The sequence below is a fragment of the Thamnophis sirtalis genome, unplaced genomic scaffold (genome assembly GCF_051295495.1).
Source record: "Thamnophis sirtalis isolate CommonGarterSnake01/CBP01778 unplaced genomic scaffold, rThaSir2_p1.2 scaffold_1, whole genome shotgun sequence".
NCBI classification, from domain to species: Eukaryota; Metazoa; Chordata; class Lepidosauria; order Squamata; family Natricidae; genus Thamnophis; species Thamnophis sirtalis.
In genome coordinates, this window is record NW_028261381.1 from 155,298,685 (window position 1) to 155,326,370 (window position 27,686).

The 27,686-nt window shown below is 40.8% G+C and overlaps 1 protein-coding gene across 8 annotated transcripts in view; it reads left to right on the top strand.

Moving 5' to 3' along the window:
* The first annotated feature begins 9,157 nt into the window (after window positions 1–9,157).
* Window positions 9,158–27,686, top strand: part of TRIM9 (tripartite motif containing 9) — a 72,221-nt gene continuing 53,692 nt past the window's right edge. For 5 of the 8 annotated variants that reach the window (XM_087728574.1, XM_087728588.1, XM_087728595.1 and 2 more), the window contains exon 1: window positions 9,158–10,037. In XM_087728574.1, coding sequence (XP_087584700.1) covers window positions 9,198–10,037 — 840 coding nt within the window. In that variant the 5' untranslated portion in view covers window positions 9,158–9,197. The remainder of the gene's footprint in view (window positions 10,038–27,686) is intronic. The other 3 variants (XM_087728608.1, XM_087728616.1, XM_087728624.1) reach the window with 1 other exon arrangement.

Genomic DNA, 27,686 nt, shown 5'->3' on the forward strand with positions numbered 1-27,686 from the left:
TGATACCCACTTGCTCTAGTTCAGCCACTAGTTTTCTCTTTGCTTCTGCCTCATTTTAGCATCTAGTTCCTGGATAGTCTGGCAGCTCTTTGTTTCTGTCTCCTGATCCCACCCCAGACTGCTCTTGACTGCTCTATACTATCCCAGTTAGAAAAATGAAGCAATCTGGATTGAGCAATGTTTCCTTTTATCCAATGATGATGATGATGATGATGAGAGAGAGGGGGTGAGGGAGGGAGGGAGGGAGGAAGGAAGAGGAGGAGGAGGATAGAGGGAGAGAGGGAGAGTGTTGAAAGCATAATTGCTGGAGTGAGATAAGTACTTACTTAACATCATTAGCAAACCAGCAGGCCAGTTTTTAATTACTACTTCATTCAAATTAGGAATAATTAAAAAGGTGTCTGACTATTTCCAAGAAAGTGATAGGGCTTCTAAGATTAATGGGCTGTAGTGTCACAACTGACCTTTTATCTGTATCACAGTTTGAGCTGGGGAACCTCTGTCTCAGACCTTTCCTTTTTCATTTAGGAAAGAAGGAGGAGACGTTGCACTGGAGATTTCTTACACATTTAATAAATTAATGACAATGATGAAAGGGATTTTTTTCCTCTCTGATAGGATGATCCAATGAATGGAACTTGGGTAGATTCCAGATATAACTGTATAAAACATGCATTCATTATTAGTAGAGTTAATTGTCTTACAATGTAATTGATGATTAACAACTGGTTTTAATAGCAAATTTGATGAATTTATAGCAAAGAAGACGAATCCAATGGTTATTCACTTACTGTATTCTTGCCAACACTTAAGACCACATGCCCACACGAACCTCTTTCCATTATCCTTGTAACAATCCTGTGAAATCAGTTAGACTGAAAGATAGTGACTTGCCCAAAATTGTTTAATGGACTCCATGGATGATTTGGAGCTGTAATAGTGAAGGCATTTTCATTGCCTGGGGCAGTTCACGTCTAATGATCAGATGCTGGGAAGGCGGGGGGGGGGGGGCACAACTTATTTCTGTTACACTCTGCTTATCTGTTTGGCTGGATGAAAAACATAATTCTGGAATCTTGGAACAAAAGAAACAATTTCTGTGATTTTATAATATAACTAATCTAAACTTTATAGAGAATGTTTGGACAAGAAATACTTTGGGCACAATGCTCTTAGAACTGGGAAGGAGGCATGATTCACTTGAAATGGCTGAGTCATACGTCTTGGCAAGGAAAGCAGCTTTCCCAGAGAATGGAGAGGGCACTCATTAATGAGCTCAGAGTGTTTTAACAGATGCCCTGTTCTTGTTAAAAGTCAACATTAATCATAACACTAGCCTACACTAAGGAAACGGATCTTTGGTCCTGCATCTATAAGGGAATGCTAAACATGGGTAGACTGCATTCCCAGACTGCAAAAATTTGGATGACCATCAGGAGGAAGCAAAGAGAGAGCTGTGTATCTTCCTTTGTTGTTATTTAGTGATGATTCTGCATTAAATGGTCCTTTTGCAACATCATGATCAGAGGCGGTATTCAGCCAGTTCTGACAGGTTCTGGAGAACCGGTAGCGGAAATTTTGAGTAGTTCAGAGAACTGGCAAATAGGCTGGCCCCACCCCCACTGCCTCCCAGCCTCCCAGCTTTTGTTTTCCTGAACAGAGGAATGGAGCTGGAAAGCAGGTTAGTGGAGTGGAAAGGGAATGAGGATTTTGCAGTAACTTTCCTCTGCCATGCCCACAAAGCCATGCTAAACCCACAAAACCATGGCCACAGAACCGGTAGTAAAAAAATTCGAATCTGACCACTGCTCAGGATGGTATGCTAACATGGGTACACTGCATTGTTGTTGTTGTTGGTTCTTCAAGTCAGTGTTGACTCTGGATATGTCCTTGCAGCTTTGACAAGATTTTAAAATTACAGAAGTGACTGCCTCAAGGTCATCTAACTGTACTTGTACTAAAGGCAGGATAAAAATTTTAGACTCCCAGTGTCTAGCCTGATCCCTTAAACCATTACACCAAACTGGCTCTTTACTTCTGCACTGGGGGAAGTAAACTGGCTCTTTACTTCTGCACAGGGGGGCATTTGCCCAGGTTCACCTGGTACACCGGTTGCGTCCCTACCTGAACCGGGAGGCCCTCACAACAGTCACTCGTGCCCTTGTGACCTCTAGGCTGGAATATTGCAATGTGCTCTACATGGGGCTGCCCTTGAAGAGCATTCAGCGACTCCAGCTAGTCCAGAATGCTGCCGCGCGAGCGATTGTGGGTGCACCTCGGTTCACCCATGTTACACCTATCCTCCGTGAGCTGCACTGGCTACCTGTTGATCTCCGGGTGCACTTCAAGGTGTTACTTATCACCTATAAAGCCCTTCATGGTAGTGGGCCTGGGTACTTGAGAGACCGCCTACTGCCAATTACCTCCACTAGACCGATTCGATCGCATCGATTAGGCCCCCTCCGAATCCCATCTTCTAGCCAGTGCAAACTGGCAACTACCCGGAGGAGAGCCTTCTCAGTAGCTGCTCTGTCCCTTTGGAACGAACTCCCCGTGGAGATTCGGACCCTCACCACCCTCCAGTCCTTCCGCGCCGCTTTAAAGATCTGGCTGTCCCGGCTGGCCTGGGGTTAAGATTGTAGCCCCACTCGAATTGTACGATTGTTGTGTTTTCTTTTTAACATGATGTATTGTCTATTGTTTGTCTTCTCCCCCTCCCTCTCTTGAATTGTGAGCCGCCCTCCCCCCAGGGAAAAGGGCGGCATACAAATAAAGACAAAACAAAACAAACAAAACACTGCTGGATCCCAAATCCATTTATTCCACTAGAGCAGTGGTTCTCAACCTGTGGGTTGGGACCCCTTCTTGGGTCAAATGACCCTTTCAAAGGGGTCGCCTAAGACCATCGGAAAACACATATTTTTTTTAAAAAATGGAAAGCATAAAATAATTTATGGGGTCACCAAAACATGAGAAACTGTATTAAAGGGTCGTGGCATTAGGAAGGTTGAGACCCACTGCACTAGAGGAATAGAATGGTTATATAACTGCTGATGTCTAGTTGGAGTTTACACTGGTGCCTCCTGATCCTGCCTCCTGGCATAATCACACAGTTCATGTCCTGCTTATTTCCATAGCCAGTATTATGACCAATCCACTATTTTATTATTAAAAGTGGAGTAAGAGGAGGAAAGAAGAGATGATGGTTGTCATGGCCCACATGAAGAAGATTGCTTTGAAGATGGATCAGTTGATCCAATTTAATCCCAGCATAGGCTCTAGATCAGAGCCCTCTGCTCCAGTTTTAATCTAACCTCATCACTACCCAATCAATATAAATGGAACCATCATCAGATTGAGTACCCAAAGATTGAATACGAAAGAGAGGAGCATCTTGGGTAGAAAGATATACTTGCAAGGAGCACAGTATATCTTGGTAGCTTTGCTATCGTTTTAAGAGTACTAGTTAAGAGTAGGATAATGATAGGATGGCTATAGCTTCTTATATAAAGCCTCTGCTTGAAGCAGTATCTAAAACCTGTAATTCTGTGCTATTCTTTTATTTTGATTCATGTCTAAGGACCTCTCTAGAGTCTTGGCTGTTTATTTTCTGGAATCTAACCTTTGCTCACTTGTTTTCATCTTCTGTAATCCTAATTGGGACAACGACTAATTTGACTTCTGCATCAGCTTACTGATTATGATACACCACACTCTCTTTATATAATTATTGTGGATTTTCATTTTAGCATATATAAAAATGCCTTTAGTGGTCCAATTTCAGAATTCAAGACAGGGCAGTGGTACAAAAGCAGTACAGGAAAAATAGACTGAAAATCCTATTCTGAACCAAAAGAAAGGCCAACTCAAGCAGCAAAGCCTAGTGACATATTACTATATAAACAATTTCCATGCATTTAACATTGTAGAGAAATTACTTTTGAAGAAACCTTGATTGGAACCCTCTACTAATTCACTAAGGTTTGTATTTACAGAGCATAAATATTTGAGAAATACCAACCCTTAAGAGTATCTAGAGAAAACTATTTAAAGACCCAAAGAGTAAGAAAAATTAATTTAGAAAAATATGTTTTGTAATAGAAATCTGAGCCACTTTGATATAATGGTTAAGGCACCTGGCTAGAAACCAGGAGACAGTGATTTCTAGTCCTGCCTTGGGCACAAAGCTAGAAAACCGCAGAAATTAGAAAGCACAGAAACTGCAGAAAGCTAGAAAACTAGCTAAAAAGACAGATAGATAATGATGAATGGAGGGATAGATAGATAGATATAGATATAGATATAGATATAGATATAGATAGAGATAGAGATAGAGATAGAGATAGAGATAGAGATAGAGATAGAGATAGAGATAGATAGAGATAGAGATAGAGATAGAGATAGAGATAGAGATAGAGATAGAGATAGAGATAGAGATAGAGATAGAGATAGATAGATGATAGATAGATAGATAGATAGATAGATAGATAGATAGATAGAGATAGAGATAGAGATAGAGATAGAGATAGAGATAGAGATAGAGATAGAGATAGATAGATAGATAGATAGATAGATAGATAGATAGATAGAGATAGAGATAGAGATAGAGATAGAGATAGAGATAGAGATAGAGATAGACAGAGATAGAGATAGATAGATAGATAGATAGATAGATAGATAGATAGAGATAGAGATAGAGATAGAGATAGATAGATAGATAGATAGATAGATAGATAGATAGATAGATAGATAGAGATAGAGATAGAGATAGAGATAGAGATAGAGATAGAGATAGAGATAGAGATAGAGATAGAGATGATAGAGATAGAGATAGAGATAGAGATAGAGATAGAGATAGAGATAGAGATGATAGCGATAGAGATAGAGATAGAGATAGAGATAGAGATAGAGATAGAGATAGAGATAGAGATAGAGATAGAGATAGAGATAGAGATAGAGATAGATATAGATAGATAGATAGATAGATAGATAGATAGATAGACTCTTCAATATGTTCTCTTTGTGGCAGAGGATAGAAGAAGAAAGAAGGATGGGGGAAGAACCCCAGAGTCTCAGACTTCCAATCAGAGGGAAGCAGAGCAAAAACAAAGGAGTCACTTATCTTTGCACTTTTCTTCTAGAGACCAACAGGAGGAAAAGTGCAAAGAGTTTTTGCTTCTGGCGTTTCATTGCCAACAAAAGTGTTCTCAACCCACTTCCTCCTCAAACTGCTCTCAGAACATTTGTATGATCCATAATTTCCTTCGAAAATGCTGTATGCCAACTGGTTGTTCCCTTGAGTTGGTATTTTTTAATCCTTTTTACTGCCACGTTTGATTAATGAGAAGAATCCTGTTATCCTTTGTGCAGCAAACCTACATGAGTGTTTCCAAATTTTCTTCCAGATACTTCAATTCAAATGTTTTCCAACTGGGTATTGCCAAGATAAATTAAACCACTGTACTTCAGTAATTGTGCAGGCTTCTGAGCAAAAGCAAAGAGATACCTCAATTCTGATTTCTATAAATTATCTTCTTTGTCAACTTAAGGTTGAGATGCCCACAGACAGCATTTACCAATTTTCATTCTTTTTTTTTTATCACAAAGCTTAAAAAGTTGCTTTTGAAAATGGAAAGAGTCTCAGGATGTTAAGCTGTGCCTTTAAGTCTTCAAAAAAACCAAAGGGAACATACAGTAGCCTTGTCACAACAGCAAGATCTTGCTTTTAGACCAAGACATATAAGAAAACAAAAAAACAAAACAGAAACTGCACACATAAGGAATCAGGAAATCTTTCCAGCTTCCATTCATTCCTGAATCTCTCCAAAAAGTTAGCCACCAACAAAGAAATGATTACAGTCACATTTAAAAATGTTGTTGCTTTCATAGTCAAAACAAGAACAATCAACATTTTGTATGACCCAAAGCCTTATTTTAGCGAAGTAATAAAGTTGCTGAGATGCTGTGTCTTGGAGCAAATTTCATGGTTGTGTGTGTGTGTGTGTGTGTGTAATAAAACAAAACAATCCTGATTAAAAATGAGCATCTGGAAACTGTTTTCAAGAGATTTCAATAATACATACACAGGATCTTGTAGCTGATTCCAGCCCAAAATGACCATGTGTTTCTCCCTTCATTAAAGCATCAACACAGCTCACTGCTTAAAGTTATTTATAAAAATAATAATGGTGGGGTAATAATAAATAAAATGAAAGGACAGAGTGAAGAAATTGGAATTTCCTGCTAGCAGGAAAGCAACAATTTGACTAACTAAAGCTGTCCTTTACAACTGAGGTATGAATCATGGGATCTGGGATCTGAATGTAAGAGTCCAAATTGCCAATGATATAGTCATTGTTTGGTTACAGCTGCTGCAGTGGATTTTACTGGGGATTTTAGTTTCAGATATCCAAATGCCATCATATTGGAATTTTTCTAATCTACCAGCCTAAACTCATATTTTTTTTAAAAAAAAGAAACAACACCTATTGAACCTACATGCTGCCTAGAATAATGTCTTTTCTAGAAAAAAAACACACACAAACTTTGAGTTTCCTGATTTTAAAAAAATCCTCAAACTTGTATACTGCTATTTTTAGAAACTTGGAAAGTTTCGTAATATTCTTTTTGCTCTTACCTCCTTCAATAATAAACATTATGACTGGTCTCACTGATCATCTAATTCCAGATTATTTGTGAAGGCAACTACCTAGTTCAAAACTAAATTCTTGGCTGACCTCACTTTACATATGCTTCCATAATGAAAACTATCTTTTATTCTCTCTTTTATTCTCAAATCACTTACTAGTTCATGAGAATATTTTTCTTATTGTTATTCCCAATGCTGCATTGAGAGCCTCTAACAAGTAACATCATCAAATACTTTTTAGAAATCTTTGCATCATTCCTATATTACATTTCTTACTAGTGGGTTAGAATTACATTCGCTGAAATTATGCTATTTCCTCTAGCATAGTTATGTTGGAAATATATGCTGGGGAAAAACTGAGGTTTGTGCTGGTAATGGAATATATTATCCTTAGTAATCATATTGCTTTTGAGCTTTAGTGTGTTTCTCTGCATTTTGAGTTTATGAAGTGTTGAAAGAAATGTCCTTCTGGGTTCAGCTCCAAGTGGGGAAGAAGACACTGGAGACATGGAGGCTGCTTGGAAAGATTTATTGTTGGACAGGGCCACATGGCTTGAGCCCTGACCAGAAAAGGTGATCACATGCTTTGATGTAGGGGAGAAGAAGAGAGAAGGGGTGAGGAAGGGGCTTGCTAGGCTTTTTATACCCTGTTTAGTCCCACCTGTTTCCTGTTCCTGTGTAAGAAATGTATTCTGATTGGTTGTCAGACTCCCATGGTGCCATGCAGGGGGCTACTCTCTAGGCTGTGATGAGTTCTCAGATCCCTTGTGGTCAGTTGAGTATATTACCATGCCTTTCTGTAGCTTCTGGTGAAGTCTTTATTATGTAAAGTGGGCTAGCCTGGTCATCTTAATGGCCCATTGACAAAGTGGGGGTGGGCAGAAAGCTACAGGCAACTATTCTGTCTTTTAAAACATGTTTCTTTCTTTTCACATCCAGAGAAATATTCTGCCTTTTCAATATTTCCTAGGATATTTCATTTTTCTGGGAGAGGGCTGGATGATAACTTCCCACAGAAGATAATTGCAGGTTGGTTTCAAACTCCTTTCTAAGATATAGGGATTGGAACAGTGGTGGGTTGCTCCTGGTTTGGCCCGGTTTGGCTGAACTGGTAGTAGCAGTGGCGGGAGGCCCAGCCCACCCGCCTGGATGCTTCTGCGCATGTGCAGAAGCATTGCACGTGCGGGGGAGCATGCCTAAACTGGTAGTAAAATATTTGCAACCCATCACTGGATTGGAAGCATGGTAAACAGAAAAGTGCATTTTTCTGAATAATGTCACATCCTTATCCCTCCCTTTGGAAAAAAATGGAAGCAATGATCAAGCAGACATGTGAACACGAAATAAGGAATGTTGTATTGAGCATATGCGCTGTATTTAAATCCCGTATTTTAGCATTCAGCACAGTTCTGTTCATTACAATCAAGAGAAAGAAAAATGAATGGATGACTGAATGTACAGAATGTACCCTCTACTATTGAACTATGAGTGCCCTCTTAGACAAATGTATGGGGAGAGCATGATAAGAGGTTTACAACATAATAAATGGCAGAATAAATAAGACCCAAGCATTGTCTTTGTTTCCTTCTTTTAATCCCAATTGGACTTCCAGCAAATAGATCAAATCATCACCCAGTGGCATAATTTGTTAGAATGCTATGATGTGTAATGGATATTCTGAATACTTAAAATTAGACAGTGTCAAAGGAAAGGGCAGCAAGAATGAGCATCCAATATAACTCTAAATGAAATATAATCTCCCCAACCGGATGCTCTTCAGATATGTTAGAATAAATACCTCGAAATTCGCTGCTAGCAATCTCTGCCTGGGAATTGCAAGTTTCTGACCAACCCAGCCTATCAATTCGAGAATTCTGATAAACTACTTGAGAGGCGGGGTACTTCTGAATGCCAACTGGTGCGAGGAAAGAAAACAGAAAAGGACGGCTGTTGCCATTAAATCCTCTATTTCCGGCAGGAGAAAAAGGGAGGCGTTTATTAACGAGATTAATAACTAACTCTTTAATGGAACGGGGCATTTGCAAGGAATGTCTCTGTGTTGTGCACCCCAAACACTGTCTCTCACACACATACACTCCCTCTCCCCCCCTCGCTCCCATGACCATCAATTGCAAGTCCGAGGATGTCTATCAGGCTCAGAGGCGATCTCCGCCTTCCCCAGCAGTTACCTCCGCCTGTCTCATATTCATGCAGAGGAGCAGGCGGGGGTGAAAAGCAAGGCGGCGAAGCGAAGTATCCCCAGGCAGGCGGGGGTCTAGGAGACTGCCTTGGTCCAATGGCGTCTCAGCACTCGGCGCAAACGGCCAATGATGAGCCAAGAAGGCGGAGCTCACGAAGCGGTGGGAAGGCTGCAGGAGTTCGGAGCTGGCATTGCTTATCTAGCTTGGCTCGAGGTGAGCCAGGCTGGAGACACGCGCGGCTCGCTTGGCGGGTTCGCTGTCCGTGGTACTGAAAGCGCGCCCACTGTCCGAGCTCCTGTCCTACTGGCGGCCGCTGAACCCGCGGCTCGAAGGGTCGACAGACCCCCATGGAAGAGATGGAAGAGGAGCTCAAGTGTCCGGTATGCGGCTCCTTCTACCGGGAACCTCTAATTCTACCCTGTTCACATAACTTGTGCCAGGCATGTGCCCGGAACATCCTGGTGCAGACGCCAGAGACGGAGTCGCCTCAGAGCCGACGTGCCTCAGGGTCAGCTGGCTCCTCATCCGACTATGACTACCTGGACCTGGACAAGATGAGCCTGTACAGTGAGGCAGACAGCGGCTATGGCTCGTATGGGGGCTTTGCCAGTGCACCCACTACACCATGTCAGAAGTCACCCAATGGTGTGCGTGTCTTCCCTCCAACTGTCCCGCCAGCTGCACATCTCCCACCGGCTTCAGCCACTGCCTCACTGGCACCAGTGCCACGCAATTCCTGCCTCACCTGCCCGCAGTGCCATCGCAGCCTGATTCTGGATGAGCGGGGCCTTCGTGGTTTCCCCAAGAATCGTGTCTTGGAAGGTGTCATTGACCGTTACCAGCAAAGCAAAGCAGCTGCTCTGCGCTGTCAACTGTGTGAAAAGATACCCAAGGAGGCCACAGTCATGTGTGAACAGTGCGACGTCTTCTATTGTGACCCATGCCGGCTGCGCTGCCATCCACCACGGGGCCCCCTGGCTAAGCACCGTTTGGTGCCTCCAGCTCAGGGCCGGGTCAGCCGGAGGCTCAGTCCACGCAAGATCTCCACTTGCACTGACCATGAGCTAGAGAATCACAGCATGTACTGCGTGCAATGCAAGATGCCTGTCTGTTACCAGTGTCTGGAGGAAGGCAAGCATTCCAGTCATGAGGTGAAGGCGCTGGGCGCCATGTGGAAACTACATAAGGTCAGTTCTGGGTTGGGGCACCGAGTAATGAACAGAGCAAGTATGATAAAATACCCTGGCAAGGGATGAAAATCCTCATTTCAGCCTTTGCACTGGGTCCCTGTGGTCTTTCTCCTACTTCCTAATTTTTGTTACAGATGTGTTTCATTCTCTTACTTTTTCTCTAAAACAATTTTGTTCCAATCCTCCTGTCCTTGTGTGCCTTTTTTTGTATTGGTTCTCCATAAATGTTTACTGGAGTACAACTCCCATCATACTCAGCCAATGATGGAGCTGTAGCCCAACAATGCCTGAAGGCATGCTGTGAAACATAGCAACAATTTTGGTCTTCCCTCAGCTCCTGTTTTCTTCACCAATACTAACATCATAATCCTTCATGGCTAGATGATTCATTCATCAATCTATTAGCCTATATTTCTTTTCCACCTCTCTCCCCCCCTTCTGTATTTTAAGCATTTATGCAATGTGCAGTTTTTATTCTCATCAAAGAGCTCCTTCCCTACCTTTTCATCATTTTTTCCTCCCTTGATTTCCTCCATCTTATTCTTCCTCCTACCTCTAATGAGTCAGTCTCCCTATCTGTAAACAGATTTCACTTCCCAGTCTTTGCTTCTCTTTGCTGGACTGCTAGCTAGCTATCCTGTCAACTGATGTATGTGTTCTGAGAATGCATCTAGATTTTGTATCCAAGAAACACCTGCGCTGGTGTCACATATTTTGCCCGGCCTGCTCATCTTCTTTGTTGGCTGCCATTCAAGTGTTTGCACCAAGATGCCTGCAGTAGCAAGCAACAAGATACTGGGGGGCTTGGTGGGGTGAGTTTTACATTGACAGATGAATGCAGCGGGGGGAGGAAGAGGGGAAAAAAAATCAGGGATGAGATTGCTGCATTTTCCCCAGTATCCTATGCTCATATTATTCCTAAAATTAACTGGCCTTCTGTTTCCTTTTAAATGTCCCTTTGTCCTCATTTAGGCAATGTTATCATGGACTTCCCTACAGAATCTTTGTGCAGCTAGAGGTTGCCAGGCAGATTCTAATCCCTGAAATGAGAAGAGCAGGGCTTCTACCATCATCTAACTCTCTTTGTGCTAATATAATGGTAATGAAGACAGACTTTTTATTGCTTCAATGATGGCTGGGTGATGCTAGAAAACATTGTAAGTCACTAGTGAAAAAAATTGTCTGAATATAGAAAATGGCTCTTCCTAATTCCAAATACGCAATGAAGTGTGTTGTTTATTCTATAAATGGAGAAGATATTTTTGGACACAATTAAAGGAAGGTTGTGTTCAAAAAAGTCCCTTCACCAGTATTACACTGAGCACTGACATAGATCCCAGGGTTTAGTCTGTCTCAAATTAATACCTTAGTTGGCTAGCTGATAAGGAAAGGTCCTTGGCGAAAGAGGCATACAACTAAAATGAAACCTGTTGGGGGAGACTTTAAAGGTAGCAGAATGTCTGGATGCGATGTGGAAGAAAGAAGCTGTATAAGAATAGATTTCTTTTCTGAATGTGAATTGCTTCCTCTGCCATGAGGAAGGTGTATTTGCCTATTTCAGTTTCTCCATTTTTAATTTTTTCATGTACTGTATGTCAAGTCTGATGTGTTGAATTTAAAGATTCCTCATCTTCCAAAAGAACATTTACACAGGGGAAAAAAAACTACTTTAGGTGCACTGTTCTACTGACATATGTCTATTGTCCTAGTGAATCTACTTTTTACAATTTCCCTAATAGAAATTTGTACATAATTCTCACAAATATACAGTATATGGGGTTTTGTGCAGATTTTTCTTTTTATTATGGGGGTGTTGCATGCATAATTTTAAATTTTGAATGACAACTAAATTCCAGTTTGCGTGTTGCTTTGAAAATGTGGAATTAGACCTGTTTGCCTCTGATTTCTCCCTATCGCTACCCTGCTACTTGGTAATGCATTTTCTTCACAAAGTGGGCTACATATTCATGACGTATTAGGAGCAGGACCAATATGTGCAAAGCTGAAGTGGAGATTTTCAGTTCATAGGGTAGCAACACATTAGCGTTGATAATGTGTTATGGATAACAGTACAGTACAAGATATCCCCAAAGTCAGCGCAGTTTTAAGCTTTAAAAACTAAGACTGTTGGGACACTGTACAATTCTTATGACTACACCAGGTAGAATTCTAATTAAAGGATGCTACCCCACATATTGTATTTTACTTTTTTCTCAATTCCTCCAACCCGAGCTTTTGTAAAGGGTGTTGGTTTGTTTTGAATTGAGTTATCCTTCAAAACATAAGTGAGGAGAGTGAAAAGAATGTAATTTTTATCTCCCATTTATATGTCCATTTCTCCTTTCCACATGCTTGTCACCCATGACTTATTTTTCACATAGGATCTGGCTACATGGTAGCAACCTCATTTCTGAAGTAACTAGAGGATCTTGATTACAAGAGGATGAATATCTTCTCATCCAGTGGTGGGATTCAGCCAGTTTGCACCTCTTCGGGAGTTCCGAACAACTTCTGTTGTTAACTTTCTGAGCAGTTTGGTGAACTGGTTGTTGGAAGACATCATTAGGGCAGAGAACCAGCTGTTACATTATTTGAATCCCACCTCATCCCATATATACCCATGGAACATACAGGAGTTTTTACTACTCCTTGCTGTGCTATCTGGGTACAGAGATAGGATTGGTATTTGGAGTGTTACATAGTTAGGATAACTTGTTTAAGTACCCTTGGCCCTGGGTATAGCCAAGGTTGCAGGATTGAAACCATGGATTAACTTGTCACTTGCCAAAGTATCACCTACTGACTTTTGGTCTCCTAGTTCAGCTACTGGTCTCATTTTTTTTACTCTGTAAGCAAATACTGTGAAGAGTCAAGTAGAGTCTTCCAATGGTCTCATACTCTGTTTCCCAGTAAGCAATTTAGACTAGTATTTCTCAGACTCAACAACTTTAAGATGTGTGGACTTCAACTCCCAGAATTCCCCAGCTATTGCTGCTGACTGAGGACTTCTGGGAGTTGAAGTTCACAGATTTTAAAGTTGCTGAGGTTGAGAAATGTTGCTTTAAATTAAGACTGAAAGGAGGGGGTAAATATGTGGGTAGAGACAGAGAGGAGAAAAAAGAAAAAGCATATGCAGAAGCAGGGTCTGAGAGCATCTCACTGGGGCCCTACAAAATTGGAAATTGCTACCAGAGAGCAAAAATGAACTTTTTAACTACTTTTCTTTGCTTCCACTTGGTTCTGCCCATTAGGATATATAATGCAAGAAGCCCTTTGTGGCCTCTGGCCAATAATCTTTTCCTGTCAAAATAGCAGCCTAGGACTGACCTTTGTAGATATATTGACATCGTTTCAGAGCTGGCTATAGTGTCAGGGGCCTGTTAACATACTTTAACCATGGGAAATTGCTTCACAACCAGCACAGGAACAAAGCTCTGTTTGTCTTAGCAAAGGACAATGTTTACTGCTCAGGCAAGCAGAAGGAAGGAATTCCTCATAATTTATATCTGTCAATGGCTTACACAAGGAGCAATAGTTTAAACTATACCTAGAGCATCAGTGCAAATTCAATAGCCTTTTATTTTATTCATGTATTAATTTTATTTCATATTTCTAAGCCATCTCACCTCCAAAGGCTTCAGGGCAGTAAACAATGGAATAAAAACACACACATTTTTAACAGATATCAGCTGATACCATAGACTTCTCATTCATATTTTAAAAAAATCCATTGTGGTGCCCCAATCAATTGGAGTTACAACACAACGAAATAGGTTTTAGCCTGCTTATGAAAATGTGTGGGCTACTATGACAAGATCTGCCATTTGGTTAACCTCCCACTCCCCATATAACCTGGAAGTGGAGAAGACTTTAAACAGTCTCTCTTGTGATGACTAAACTGGGCCTACAGATTCTATTCTGGCAAGGTGCTACTTGTTATATCTTGGTGCTCTGTTATGTAAGGCTTTAATAACCAGAACTTCAAATTGGGTTCAAAGTCTACTGTGAGTCAGTGTTATGAGTATAAAATAGATGTTATTCTGCTCTGGTGAAATTGTCTGACCAGGATTCTGGTTATTGTGCTTTGTCCCAGCTATAGTTTTGGGTTATCTACAAAGGGAGCCCCCCCCCCAAGACTGCATTGAAGTAGATCAGCAAGTCCATAAATAAAGGCATGGGTTATGGATCCCAAAGCATCCTGATCCAGATAATGCTATAATTGGCACACCAACCATATCTGAATGAAGCCCACAAATGTCTGTTACATGAGGTCAAAATTAATTATTCCTTCTCATTTTTTTATTCCCATAGCGTAATTGTAAAGTCAGGTAATAAATATTAGTCACACAAAAAATGAAGCTGCACTTTATCACACACACACAAATATTAGTCCATAATGCAGACTGGTTTCAATATTAATAGCTGGCAAAATCTATTCCTTGGCTGATCCTAGAAACAATTAGTAGATTTGAAGGTGGAGAACTCAAGGCTGGAGGTTCCAAATGAAGCCTTCTCAAATGAAGGCAGTACAAGCTACTTGAACAACTACATGGGTGTGTCTATGGAATTATGTCAACCCTTTGAGTTAGGCTGGGCTTGAACATCAATACCATGAATAGTAAAACTACATTTACTGTAAGACTGCCATATCAGACTTTTGCTACTCTACTGGAGTACTAGGGAGGATCAAATCTGAAATGCTTTCTCCATCCTCATTCTAGCTTTGGCCTCAGATTTATCTGACCATTGCCCTGGTCAGCTAGGAGAAATCCTTCTCCTACTCCTCTTCTTCAATGTTATCCTCGCAATCCATTGCATGTTGTGACATTTCATGGATAATACTTCATCAATGCTGTTGATGAAAACATGAGTTGCTGTATGCCTCTGTACACATTCTCTTTCCCTCCCTTCCTCACTGTGGAATGCCTTCCAAGTCCATTTTGGCCGAGGTTTCTCGAAAATCTGAGCACTTGGCTCCTACAGGTGCCTTTGGCTGCTAATGCCAGACTGAACATTATAAACAAACACTTTAATTAAAAACAAAAAACAACGGCCCACTGGCACTCTGGTCAATTTAAGCCAGGAACAAGAGCCAGGTTCTGTCCACCGTTGCTTGCTCATTCTGTCCCAGATGACTGTTTCTGCCAATAAAGGGATTTGGGTAGCCATACTTTCTGTTTGGGAAATATTACTTTGCAATTTTGAGTACTCCAAGGTTTAGTGGCAGGTGCTGTTAATTGCAACCATCAGTGCCATCCTTTTGCAAAACCTATTCATATATTTATAATCATGTTCTTTAAAAATGGTTAGCGAAGTCTTGCTATTCTGTGCTTAGTGGGACATGAGGACTAACCCTCTACACTGGCACCTGATATTTGGGTAAATATAAAGGTGGTTAAACCCTGCATTATGGATATGCAAGAGATGGTGATGGTAGTTGCCTGCTTTGAAAACTAATATGCAGGCCACTCTTCTTATTTATTGTTCTTCTCAAGTACCTTCTCAAAACCCACAACCCGTTTTGGTGAAATTCTTGATGCAGTTCTATCCATTTGGCATGATTGTTCTGCTCTTTGCAGCCCTTAGCAACGTCCCTGTCCCACACAGACGTATTGTATACTAAATTATATACATACTATACACTGTATATTGTTGCAGGGATTGGGTATGGCTAGTCTAGAGAAAAGAAAGACTAGGGATGACATGACAGCAGTGTTCCAATATTTGAAAGGCTGCCACAAACAAGAGTGGGTCAATTTATTTTCTAAAACTCCAGAGGGCAAAACATGAAACAATGGATTGAAACTGACCAAGGAGAGAAGAAATTTGGGATTAAGGGAACTTCCTAATGGTGAAAACAATCAACCAGTGGAACAGCTTGCCTTCAGGCATTGTGGGTGCTTCATCACTAGAGGTCTTTAAGAAGAGACTGGACAGCTATTTCTCTGAAATGGTATAATGCTTGAGCAGAGGGTTGGACTGGGAGACCTCCAAAGTCCCTTCCAGCTCTATTCTGATTGATTGAATGAAATGCAACCAAGGTATAATTGCTCACATTTAACCCATACCAGCACAGCTTAAAAATCATAATCATCCCTTTAAAGTGAATTAAAGTCATACTATTTCTGTTTTCCCTGAATGATCAACTGTAGGTCTATCAAGAACCTAAGAGATATCAAAGGTTTGGTGACAATACACAGCAGCTAAGATTTCAATAGGCTTCCAAACTTGCTTGGGTTTTCTGCTCGGTGTATAAAGACAGCATGTTTCCTAATTATTGTTACATGCACTCTCTTTCTCTCCCACATATGCAAACACATGGCTGCATTTCCTTCCAACTTGCTTTTCTAAGAGCCCACCCTCAGCCAGTCACAGACCCAGTGGGACCAGAGAGAGTACAATTTGCTCATCAAGCAAAGTATAATTAAAGCTAAATGTGGAATCAGTTTGGTTGGGGGAGTGAGGATGCCTGGATGCCAAACCAATTAGCATTAGGCACAACACTGTGCAAATGTTGTGGAGGTTAGTGCACAGGAATATAATCACGCCCCCACAGACCCTTCATCCATGCTACGGCTTAACATACTCTGTGATCCATAACTGAACAGCACATGTGAGGGGCACATAGTTATACGTGCAAGAGGAAAATATTAAGGTACAATCAGTGGTGGGATTCAAATTTAACAACCAGTTCTCTGCTCGAATGACCAGCTGGGTAGGCAGGGCTCGGTGGTCACGTGACTGGGCGGGCGTGGCCAACTCAATGTCACTCACGTCAATGGGCGCTTCCCCTTAGCTGTTACAATGGTAATAAGGGTTAACCGGAGAGGCAGTTTCTGTATGCAATGAAACAAAGATTAGGCTAGAAACAACACCAGAATGTTTCCTTCCTGCCTTCCTTACAGGATTAGCCCTGTAAAGTGGAAAAAAACAAAAGGAGATTTCTTCCAACAACTGGTACCTCGAACTGCTTAGAAAGTTAACATCTGGTCCTCCTGAATAGGTGCGAACTGGCTGAATCCCACCACTGGGTACAATTGGGCATACCTCTCTTCTCCATGCTCCAGTACAGCCAAATGGATCTGTAAAAGAGATATGCACATTTAACCTCCTCGGGCAACTAAATGCCAGAAAAATATTGTAAGCCGAAGAAAAGGTAATACATTCCTTTCTGGAACACACATCTAGCTATAGTACTTCATTCTGCATTCTATTTTCCTTTTACATTTGAAGCTGGGAGCCCTTGGCTGAATGGCTGGTGCTTTTAACTAATCCTCTCTCTGTTCTCTTGCCCTTTCCCTTCCTCCATCCAGCTCCTCCTGCTTTCCTTTTAGCTTCTCTCCTTCCCTGGAGGCTTTTTCCACTCTGCTCCAGTAATCTCATTTCTCCCCGAAGCAACAGTGGGCACTGAGGCACAAAAGAGGGCTCGCTAATTACAATCTGGGGGTGGCGGGATTTTCTTCAAGGTCATCTGAGCTCAGGAATCCCTTGGATGTGAGAGGCGAAGTGGACAGTACAGGAATCCGACGGTTGGGAAACGCCAAAGGGAGCTGCAGATGATTTAGTCAGATTGTGTTGGAATATTTTTCAAGAAGAAACAGAAAGGCAAACAATTTCATCTCTCTCAAAAGCTGAAAAAAAATAATCCATCCTTCTAAAAATAATCTCTCAGAGCCGTTGAATGAAAGATGCCAGGAATGAATGAGAAGGGGGTGGGGGAGAATATTACTAAATTGTCCTCATACCTAACAGGCATTCTTGAGGAAAAATAATGAACTTATTTGTTTCTGCCTGGATTGTAAGGCCAGACTGGCCCTCATTCTTCCCATTTAAATCCTATGAATGGTCTCTTAGCTTCTTCTTTTTTAATATACTTTTTTATTTTCCATTTTCATAACATACAATCACATGTATACTATTACATAGCCAATATCCTATTGTATTAAGTAGTAATTACATCAGTTCCTCTTGTCATCAACGCCCAGAAAGATAAAAACCCATTATTGGCTCTTCTGCTCTCCATACACCTCTTTCTTCTACCTCTCTCCTACCTCCTTTCTTCCCTCCAACATCCTTTCCTACTCTACTTCCCCTTCCTTTCTCCTTCTCCTCTCTCTACATTCCACTCCTCCTTATCCTCTTCATCTTCCCCCCTTACCCTCTCTCCCATCCCTCTCTCCCCATCTTTCTTCTCTCCTCTGTTTCCCACTCTTCCTCTCATTGGTGTATTTCCGCTTCTGAGCAAACTCCATTCTATGTTGATGGTATTTTTGCTTCCATATCAATATACTTAACATATCTTAGTTTAAAATAAATAAATAAGAGAAGACAGTATACATGTGCAATCATATTACATTAAAATCTAACACCCCCCGTCAAGCCTAATATACATCCTCCCTCCCCCCCTCCCCCCAACCCCCCACCAGCCTTCCCTCCCCAACTTCCCAGAACCCATACACGGTATAAATCTTTAACAAAAACAGTCTAAAATATATTGGAAAAAAGAATAGAAAATTGATAACATCTTTACATTGAATTTAGCTCCTCCTTGCTAGGCTAACTTTAAACAATTTATATCATTCCTGATCTTAATCATAAGCTATCTGGAATTTCTTAGTCCCATATTTATTTTGTACATAATCAATCCATTTTTTCCAGTCCTGTTTATATCTCTCGTTTGAGTGGTCCTTAAGATATGCAGATATTTTAGCCATCTCGGCTAAATTTGTGACTTTCAATGTCCATTCTTGAATTGTAGGCAAATCTTCCTTCTTCCAGTATTGCGCCACCAACAATCTAGCTGCAGTTATTAAGTGCAAAATGAAATTAATCTCTACAGCTGTACAATCAGTAATTATACCTAACAAAAATAGCTTCTGATTACATGTAGTCCTCAATTTATGACCACATTTGAGCCCAAAATTTATGCTGTTAAGTGAAAATTTTGTTAAATGTCTTTTGCCCAGTGGTGAAATTCAATTTTTTTTTTACTACTGGTTCTGTGGGTGTGGCTTGGTGGGTGTGGCAGGGGAAGGATCTTGCAAAATCTCCATTCCCTCCCCACTCCTGGGGCCAGCCAGAGGTTGTATTTGCTGGTTCTCTGAACTACTCAAAATTTATGCTACCGGTTCTCCAGAACCTGTCAGAACCGGCTGAATTTCACCCCTGCTTTTGCCCTATTTTACGATTTTTCTGGCCACATTTGTTAAGGGAATCACTGTAGCTCTTAAATTAGTAACACGGTGGTTAAGTCAATCGGGTTTCCTGATTGACTTTGCTTGTCAGAAGGTCGCAAATGGAGATCACAGGTCCCTGGGACACTGCAACTGCTTTTTTCAGTGCCATTGTAACTTCGAACTGTCATTAAATCAGCTGTTGTAAATAAAGGACTACCTCTATTTTAAAGGCCTTGTGGGTGTGGGTGTGGGTGTGGGGTGACCGTGCCTTCAGATCGATTTTTTGGCTTCAGGTGCCTGCCTGGACTAGCCCCTCCAGGTTTTTTTGGCAAGGTTTTTCAAGCTTGCTTCCTAGGGCTGAGAGAGAATGACAGGCTCATGATCACTCAGGTGGCTTTGCACCTAAGACAGGATTAGAACTCACAATCTCCTGGTTTCTAACCTGCTGGGTTCAAATCTGTCCATACCATATGGATTATTTACAGAGATGAAATGAGGATGGTTTGCAAGGGTAGAAATATATGGAGGGATGTAGTGAGTGGTAAGACTATGAACTAATATTGAGTTAAATTTATATTTACTGACAAAGAAATAAAGGGAGACCAGTATAGATCTATTTCAAGCTATTTAGCTCTCATCAGCTAGCCATACCCTTCTGGGATTTGAACCTGGGCTGCTTGCATATTAGGTAGATGTATTAACATCTAAGCCACAGGTTCTCTTCGCTTTGTCAGCTGTACCAGAGGAGAGATTAATTTTTTTTTCTATCAGGGCAGCCTGGTCTACACAAATATGGGACGGATCATACTGCTTCCCTTTTGCCTTTCAGCCCCAATCCAGGAGTCTTCGCAGGCAGTCGCTTTCACATGTTTTGATCTATGTTTCTGTTCTTTCTCTTACAACAGGCCTTTGTTTGATTTGGTTTACCAGTCTTATTCCCTCAGTTTACCCTGAAAGGGAAGAGCATGGTGATATGCAATATGTGGTTTCAAAGCTATGTTCAGAACTTCATTCAGTGAATGGCTTTTTTTCCTGGAAGTTATGCAAATGGCCCCATGCCATTATTCAGAAACTGGGCATAATAAGAACCAACTTCAGTAACACTGGCCAGAAACAATCATGTACACTTCCTTCTACATTTTATAAAGGTAACACTTTCTGTCATGAGTACCGTGGCTTTCTATATACCACTTTAAAAGGTTAGCATCCTTAGCTATACCCTGGATATATTTTGGCCTAGTAAAATCCCAGGCGCCTGCTAAGGGAGGTCAGATTTTATAACCATCTTAAATTATACCTATAAAACAAATATGCATACAGTATACTCATTGGCATTGTTAGTTCTATTGCTTGTCGAAATGATGCTCCAGTTTCAGTGGGCTTTAATTTTCACTTGCCATGGATGTTTTGATTTTAATTTTAGTTTAATTAAGTTTAATTTGGGGGTTTATCACTGACCTTTTATTGTATTAGTACTGCTGTTAGCCCACAAGAGTGATACAAATAATTAAACAAATTAATTTCTCTGACATCTAAAATTTTAAAGTGCTTTGCTTGCACACAATTCTATGTAAACAGGCCAATCAAAGTGCTTTAAAAAAACACTGGGCTTTTGTAATGCTAAGTTTCGTGCCTTTTATTAAATCTTGGAATTGAAAGCTGCAGTTGCCAGAGCTTAGATGCGATTGTGTCAATGATTTCAAACAGCAACAGCATTTAGACTTATGTACCGCTTTACAGTGCTTTACAGCCCACTCTAAGTGGTTTATAGAGTCAGCATATTTCCCCCAACAATCTGGATCCTCATTTTACCCACCCCGGAAGGATGGAAGGCTGAGTCAACCTTGAACCTGGTGAGATTTGAACTGCCAAATTACAGGCTTCCGGCAGTCAGCAGAAGTAGCCAGCAATACTGCACTCTAACCACTGCACCACTGCGGCTCAAAATTGATAAACAGGCCATTGTGGTACACATTTACCGTAATTGGTTAAATGTATTGTTTATTTGTTCATAACCCACTTTTATTATTTTTATCAATAAGGCAGTGAGTATACTTAATATTTCTTCCATCTCCTATTTTCCCCACCACAGCAACCCTGTAAGGTAGTTGGACTGAGAGAGAGAGTGACTAGCCCAAAGTCAGGTCAACTGGCTTTCATGACTAAGGCAGGATTAGAACTCACAGTCTCCTGATTTCTAGCCTGGTGCCTTAACCACTAAGCTCCTTGATCCTTTTCCATCAGAAATCTTGTGATGCCAGTTCTGAAGAAGCTTTGGGTGAGTCTTCGCAGTAGACCAGAATCACCTGAAGAAGCTTCCTAGGAAATCCAAGAACTGAGAATAAGGAATATTTGTGGGAAAGGGTTAAGAAGCCATAATCCAAAAAGTTTCATCAATAGCAGCAATTAAAAAAAAACTATTCATACACACCCTGGTCACCTTGTGACTTCATCCCAGAGAGTCCCCGACTGACCATTCGAAGTTACAATGGGATTGAAAAAAGTGACTTATTATGACCATTTTTCCCATTTAGGATCATTGCAGTATCCCCATGGTCATGTGATCCAAATTTGGACATTTGACACCTGGCATGAATTTATGACAGTTGCATTGTCTCCATATGGTCACCTTCTGGGACCTTCTGGCACAGAGACTCAACGGGGAAGCCAGATTCACTTAATAGTAGTGTTACTAACTTAACAACTGCAGTGGTTCACATAACAACTGTAACAAGTAAGGTCATAAACTGGAGCAAAGACCACATAACAAATGTCTCACTTAGCAACAGCAATTTTGGGCTCAATTGTGATCATATATCAAGCACTACAATACACTATACATGAGGTTGCCCAGAAGCTTCCATGGGCAATGATGGGCATTCTTCAGTATGTCCATGTAAACACCTCTGGCTTCATGACCTGTACTGGTTGCCAGTTTGCTTCCAGATATGATTCAAGAAGTTGTTTGTTACTATAAAGCCCTACATGGCATAGATCAGGGGTTCCCAACCAGGGTTGCTTGCACCCCCTGGGGGTGCAAGGCAATATTTCAGGGGGTGCAAAACTTTGGGTTTAATGTCAACTCATAAAGTTGCCATGCTGAGGAAAGGTGGTGGGGAGAGCGCATTCCATGCATACCTTCGGCTAGAGTTGGATCTCAGATTACCACAGCAGGCTTGTGAAGTGTGCACCTCGTTGGTGAATGTGATTTTTGACACAGACTGAGGGAACGGAAGGAACAGGAGTAAAGTTCAGCCATAATTCCAAAGAGGTTTAGATCTGACTGCAAAGCAGTATTGCCAAAATAGTGCTCCTAATAAATAACTGGATTTCTTTTGAAACTTGGTTTGAGGCTTATGAATTAATTAGGGCATCTTTTGGAAACCTGACAGATAGTCAGATCTAAACCTCATTTAGAAATTTCAAAATTATAATTACAGTAGAACCTCTGGTTACAAACATAATTTGTTCCATAACTTTGGTTGCAAACCGATTTGGTCATGACCTGAACCTAATTTTGGAAATTTGATGCTTACAAAAAAATGATTAAGAAGGGGAAATTGGTGGTGAAAAAAAATGTGATTTTTTTGGTCGGAATCTGATTTGATTGTGGTCAGAAGCATTCGTGACCAGATAGTGTGCATAGCCTATGCCTGACTACTTGGAAGTAAGTATTATTAAATGAAATAGAAGTGACTGCCAAATAAACGCATATAGGATTGCAGCTCCAGTTCTAAACATTGTGAGAAAATGACTGTACATTTCCAAGAATTCCTCCTCCCCTGAAAACAAAGGGACTATGTACCCACTCACCCACCTCCCTTATCCTTTAGTTTATGAGTGATTATAGATCTAATTCCCTCACTCCTTGGAATTGCTTAGCCCCTAGAAAGCTTCCTCCCCCCAGAGGTGGGTTGTTTTTTTTACATTTCTTTGTGGGGAGTTAAATGGGGCAAGGCTGATGAATGGTGTCATTATAATTAAAAAACCCAGCCACTGGCAAGCTTGTTCTTAATGATGACATTGCTGTAAATTGTCCACAAAAGAAGCATTGCATTGAATGTTCCTGCCAAGCTAAGGTCATGGTCATTTTCCTGTCATTCCATGGTCATTAATTTTCTGCTTCATCCATTTGCCTTCTCATCTCGAAACTCTTTTTTTTTCCTGAGCAGGTGGGAAGGGGATAATGGAATGGGAGGAAGCAAGAACAGGGTTTTAACCTAGCAATGTTTCCAGTCACTGAACACAAGATGATCTTTCCAATTCCAACGGCCATTCCTGACTCATATTTTTTTTTCTGTTTGCACAAATTAAAAAGAGAATGAAATGGAAAAAATGAAACTCTAAAACGAGGATAAATTTTACAAGAGGGAATGAGGTTCTTGTTGCAGAAATCAAATCCAGAAAGCACACACAGGTAACTGATTCAGCAGGATTCATGAACTTCTCTATATATAATATAACACATGAGACATACATACAATATCAAGAGTGGTTCTTCCAACGTGGTAGAGAGGAGCTATTGGTTTCAGTTCCAACAGCAAACTAGTGTTTTGCTTTAGCACAGAAGTTAACCAGAGGTGGTATTCAGCAGGTTCTGACCAGTTCTGGAGAACCAGTAGTGGAAATTTTGAGTAGTTCGGAGAACCAGTAAATACCGTATCTGACTGGCCCCACCCCCATCTACTCTCTGCCTCCCGAGTCCCAACTGATCGGGAGGAAATGCGGATTGTGCAGTAACCTTCCCCTGGAGTGGGCAGGGAATGGAGATTTTACAGTATCCTTCCCCTGCCATGTCCACCAAGCCATTCCATTCCCACAGAACCGGTAATAAAATATTTTGAATCCCACCACTGAAGTTAACCTAAGACATGTCCAGACTCCTAGCAAATACCAACAGTTTCCAAACAGCCCTCATTGGCTGACCCAGTTGCCATGTCTATTCATTGGCTGACCTTGTTGCCTATTCCAGTCTATGAATATACTCAGACAAGATTTTCTAAAAATGTGGTGGATCTTCCCTCAGCTCAGTGAATGTTTCAAACATCAGGTTGGAGAAATACCGCTACGCTTTTCCATTGACCTTCCCATTGGGCCTGAACTTGAGATTGATCATGGCCTAATTTCAAAAACCCTCTGAAAGAAAGTCAAAGGACATCCCAACAGTGGCTTTAACCATGCCCATTACCAGCATGTTCTCTATGAATAGACTTACTACCCTCTGGAGAGAAAAAGTCTTTTTACCCCTAGACTGTGTGATTCCAAGGTGAACATATCAATATTGCCAATCTCCTATCTTCACCTACACCCTCATTCTGAAACTTTTTCTCTTTGCTTTTGTTTCTCATTATTAAAAGAATTAACATGCTATCTCTGGCTGTAACAAGCCAGAGAGAGGATTTTTCCCCTAGCTAGTCTGGATGATTCCAAGACTATTAACATGCCTAAAGAAGAAGAGAAGATTTATATTTTGCAACACATTAAAATCCCTGCTCTTTTTGTCCAGCAAGGCAGACTCATTTACTTGCCAAAAATTACTTGGCTATTTGGTGCTTAATTTTGGTGCCCAGTATGAGTCTTAATGCCCCAGACATTTAAGTAGCATTTTATAAGCTAAAAATATAAAGTCTATGTGACCAACATCATCTTTCTCTTACAATTACTGTTTTCAAAATTTGATTACTCAATGTGGGGTCCTTGATGCACTCAAAGTTTGGTTGTTTTCTTGCAGTTGTTTCATTACCCACTTAGGTAGCATGATCAGGCACTGAGCTGAGCTATAAATGTTCTATTCCAGTGATGGTGAACCTTTTTGGCACTGGAAAGAGGAGTTGCCGGGAAATGAACCTCTGGTTTCTGGTGTGCGCATGCACACCAGCCAGCTGGTCTTCTGGTTTTTGGTGCGCATGTGTGCACCAGAAACTGGAAGACCAACTCTTCCGGTTTCCGGCATTGCCACATGCATGAAGGCCAGCTGATCATCGCATGCGCATGTATGCCAGAAACCTGGAAGAGGAACAGGTGACATTGCATTGCCCAGGGGACATGGCTCCATGTACCACTTTGGGCATGTGTGCCATAGGTTCACCATAAAGGTTCTATTCTATTGATGATTACTCATCCCAGACCTGTTAGTTCTAAGATGGCTATTCATTGTTTGCACCTTTCAATCATCCCAGAATTTAGTAGCCTTCCCAATGATTCCCATGCAAACTAAATAATGCAACCAAGATCACTAGCTGACCCTACATGCCACATGAACATAGTAAATCAGAAGTACAGTATACCTTTTCCTTCTGAGAGCCCACAAACAAGAGAAACATGAAGATGATGGGCTTTTCCCATCCTTGACTCATTCTCAGCATTTAGTGTTTAGCATTCCCTGCTTCTTCCCATTGAACCCTATTTAACTATCATAAGGGAGCTACCCGATATTGCCCTGCATCAATATTTGAAATCTTTTCTTCAAATCAAAACTTAAACCTAAGCAAACACTATTTTTGTACCAGATCACGTTCTTTAGGGCAGGAATCACAATCTTAAAATAGGAAAATGGGAGAGGATTAAAAAAAAGTATCTCCATATTATATACAAACATCTTTTCCAAAGTTTAACTTTCAATTGTCTTTTCCTTGCAATACAAAAGTTCCCATGATTGTTACCTTTATGTTGCACTGAAGAGAATGGAGCCTTCTGAGCATTTTCCAAAAGAGGACAGTCAAGTTGTAAAAAATATTCCTTTTTAAAAAAAATATTTTTATTTATTTGTTATAAAAATGTTAAATCAATGCGTCTATAGTGTGGCACATGGGCAGCATACATTCCAATACAAACAAAACTGATCAGATTAGATATTATTATTTCATTCAATCAACTTATATAATTTCCATAACAATATACATCTATATTAGGTTACAATCTTTCATTATTCAGTTATGCCACCTATTTCTCACTATTACTTTCATTTTATCAAATAAAAATATAGTACATTAATATTCCATATATTTCTATCATTTAGTCTAGCTTTTAATCATATCACCCTATAAAAAGATTTCCTCTTCTTTCCTGTCTAACTTCTAATCAGGTCACCTGCTTACAAGAAGAGAAAGAAAAAAGCATAGAGAGGGAGAGAGGGGAAAAAACAATTCAAAACAGCAACCCAAGAAAAGGAATCAACCTTCCATCATCACTTGCCTGATTTATACTTTAATTGCTATGCTTTAAAAGAAAGAGGAGGGAAAGGAAAAACAAGTCAAAACAACAATAAGGAAGGAAAAAAAGAACTCAACTACCCATCATCTCTTGTCCGCTTCAAAGCCTCAGTTGCTATGCTTTTTTTTTAACCTGTCTCCCCCATTCCTCTCTTGAGTCTCCCTCTATATCTATTTATACTTAGAAAAATATTCCTAAGGCAACTTCCCAGAAGATGTATTATGGAAATTTTGGAGGGATTGTTTTATTTTTATTTTATTTATTTCCTTTCCAAACCATTTTGGGCCCAGGAACTAAACATTGGGAACCAGAAAACTTCCTGAACATGAGACCTTCCAGAGGGATTGCAGCTCCCAGCATTCCCAGACAGTGTGGTTGATATCTTGAAATGCTGGGAGTTGCAATATCAAAACATCCAGAAGGCAGCAGGCTGAGGAAAGCTAAGCAAAGGGTTGGCTAACTCAGAAAGGAAATAGCAGCTGTACTTCTTGGTAAACATGGAGATTGCCAGTTTAATGGTTCCTGATACTTGTTTGCCTTTGAGTCCTGCTGATTAATCTTAAAGGTAAAGTTTCCCCTCACACATATGTGCTAGTCATTCCCGACTCTAGGGGGCAGTGCTCATCTCCATTTCAAAGCTGAAGAGCCAGCGCTGTCCGAAGACGTCTCTGTGGTCATGTGGCCGGCATGACTAAATGCCGAAGGCACACAGAACGCTGTTACCTTCCCACCAAAGGTGGTCCCTATTTTTCTACTTGCATTGTTCATGTGCTTTCGAACTGCTAGACTGGCAGAAGCCGGGATAAGTAACGGGAGCTCACACCGTTACGCGCGCTAGGGATTCAAACTGCTGAACTGCTGACCTTTCTGATCGACGAGCTCAGCTGTTTTTTGATGCACATTTTGGACTCAAGCCATCCAGATAGATTGCACTATATCTCTTCAGGCCATGCTAGCTGAGGATTCTGGGAGCTGTCCAATGTATGAAGAGGGCACCAGGTTGGGAAAGGTTACATTGAATCACCTTCTTAATGCCCAATTTACATAATGTGGAAGCAATTGATTGCAAGGAGCAGATAACTGAAGTGAAGGTAATTTGCCACCCTCAGCTCCATTTAGTGGTTTCTTGTCATTTTCCCCTCTAGCAATCAAAGCACCATCTTGACTGAAAGAGCTTGACTGCTAAAAGTGTATAGATTATAAAAATAAATAAAGAAATAAAGAAATGTCAGTTCTGAAGCAACTGCTCTCTTCTCAG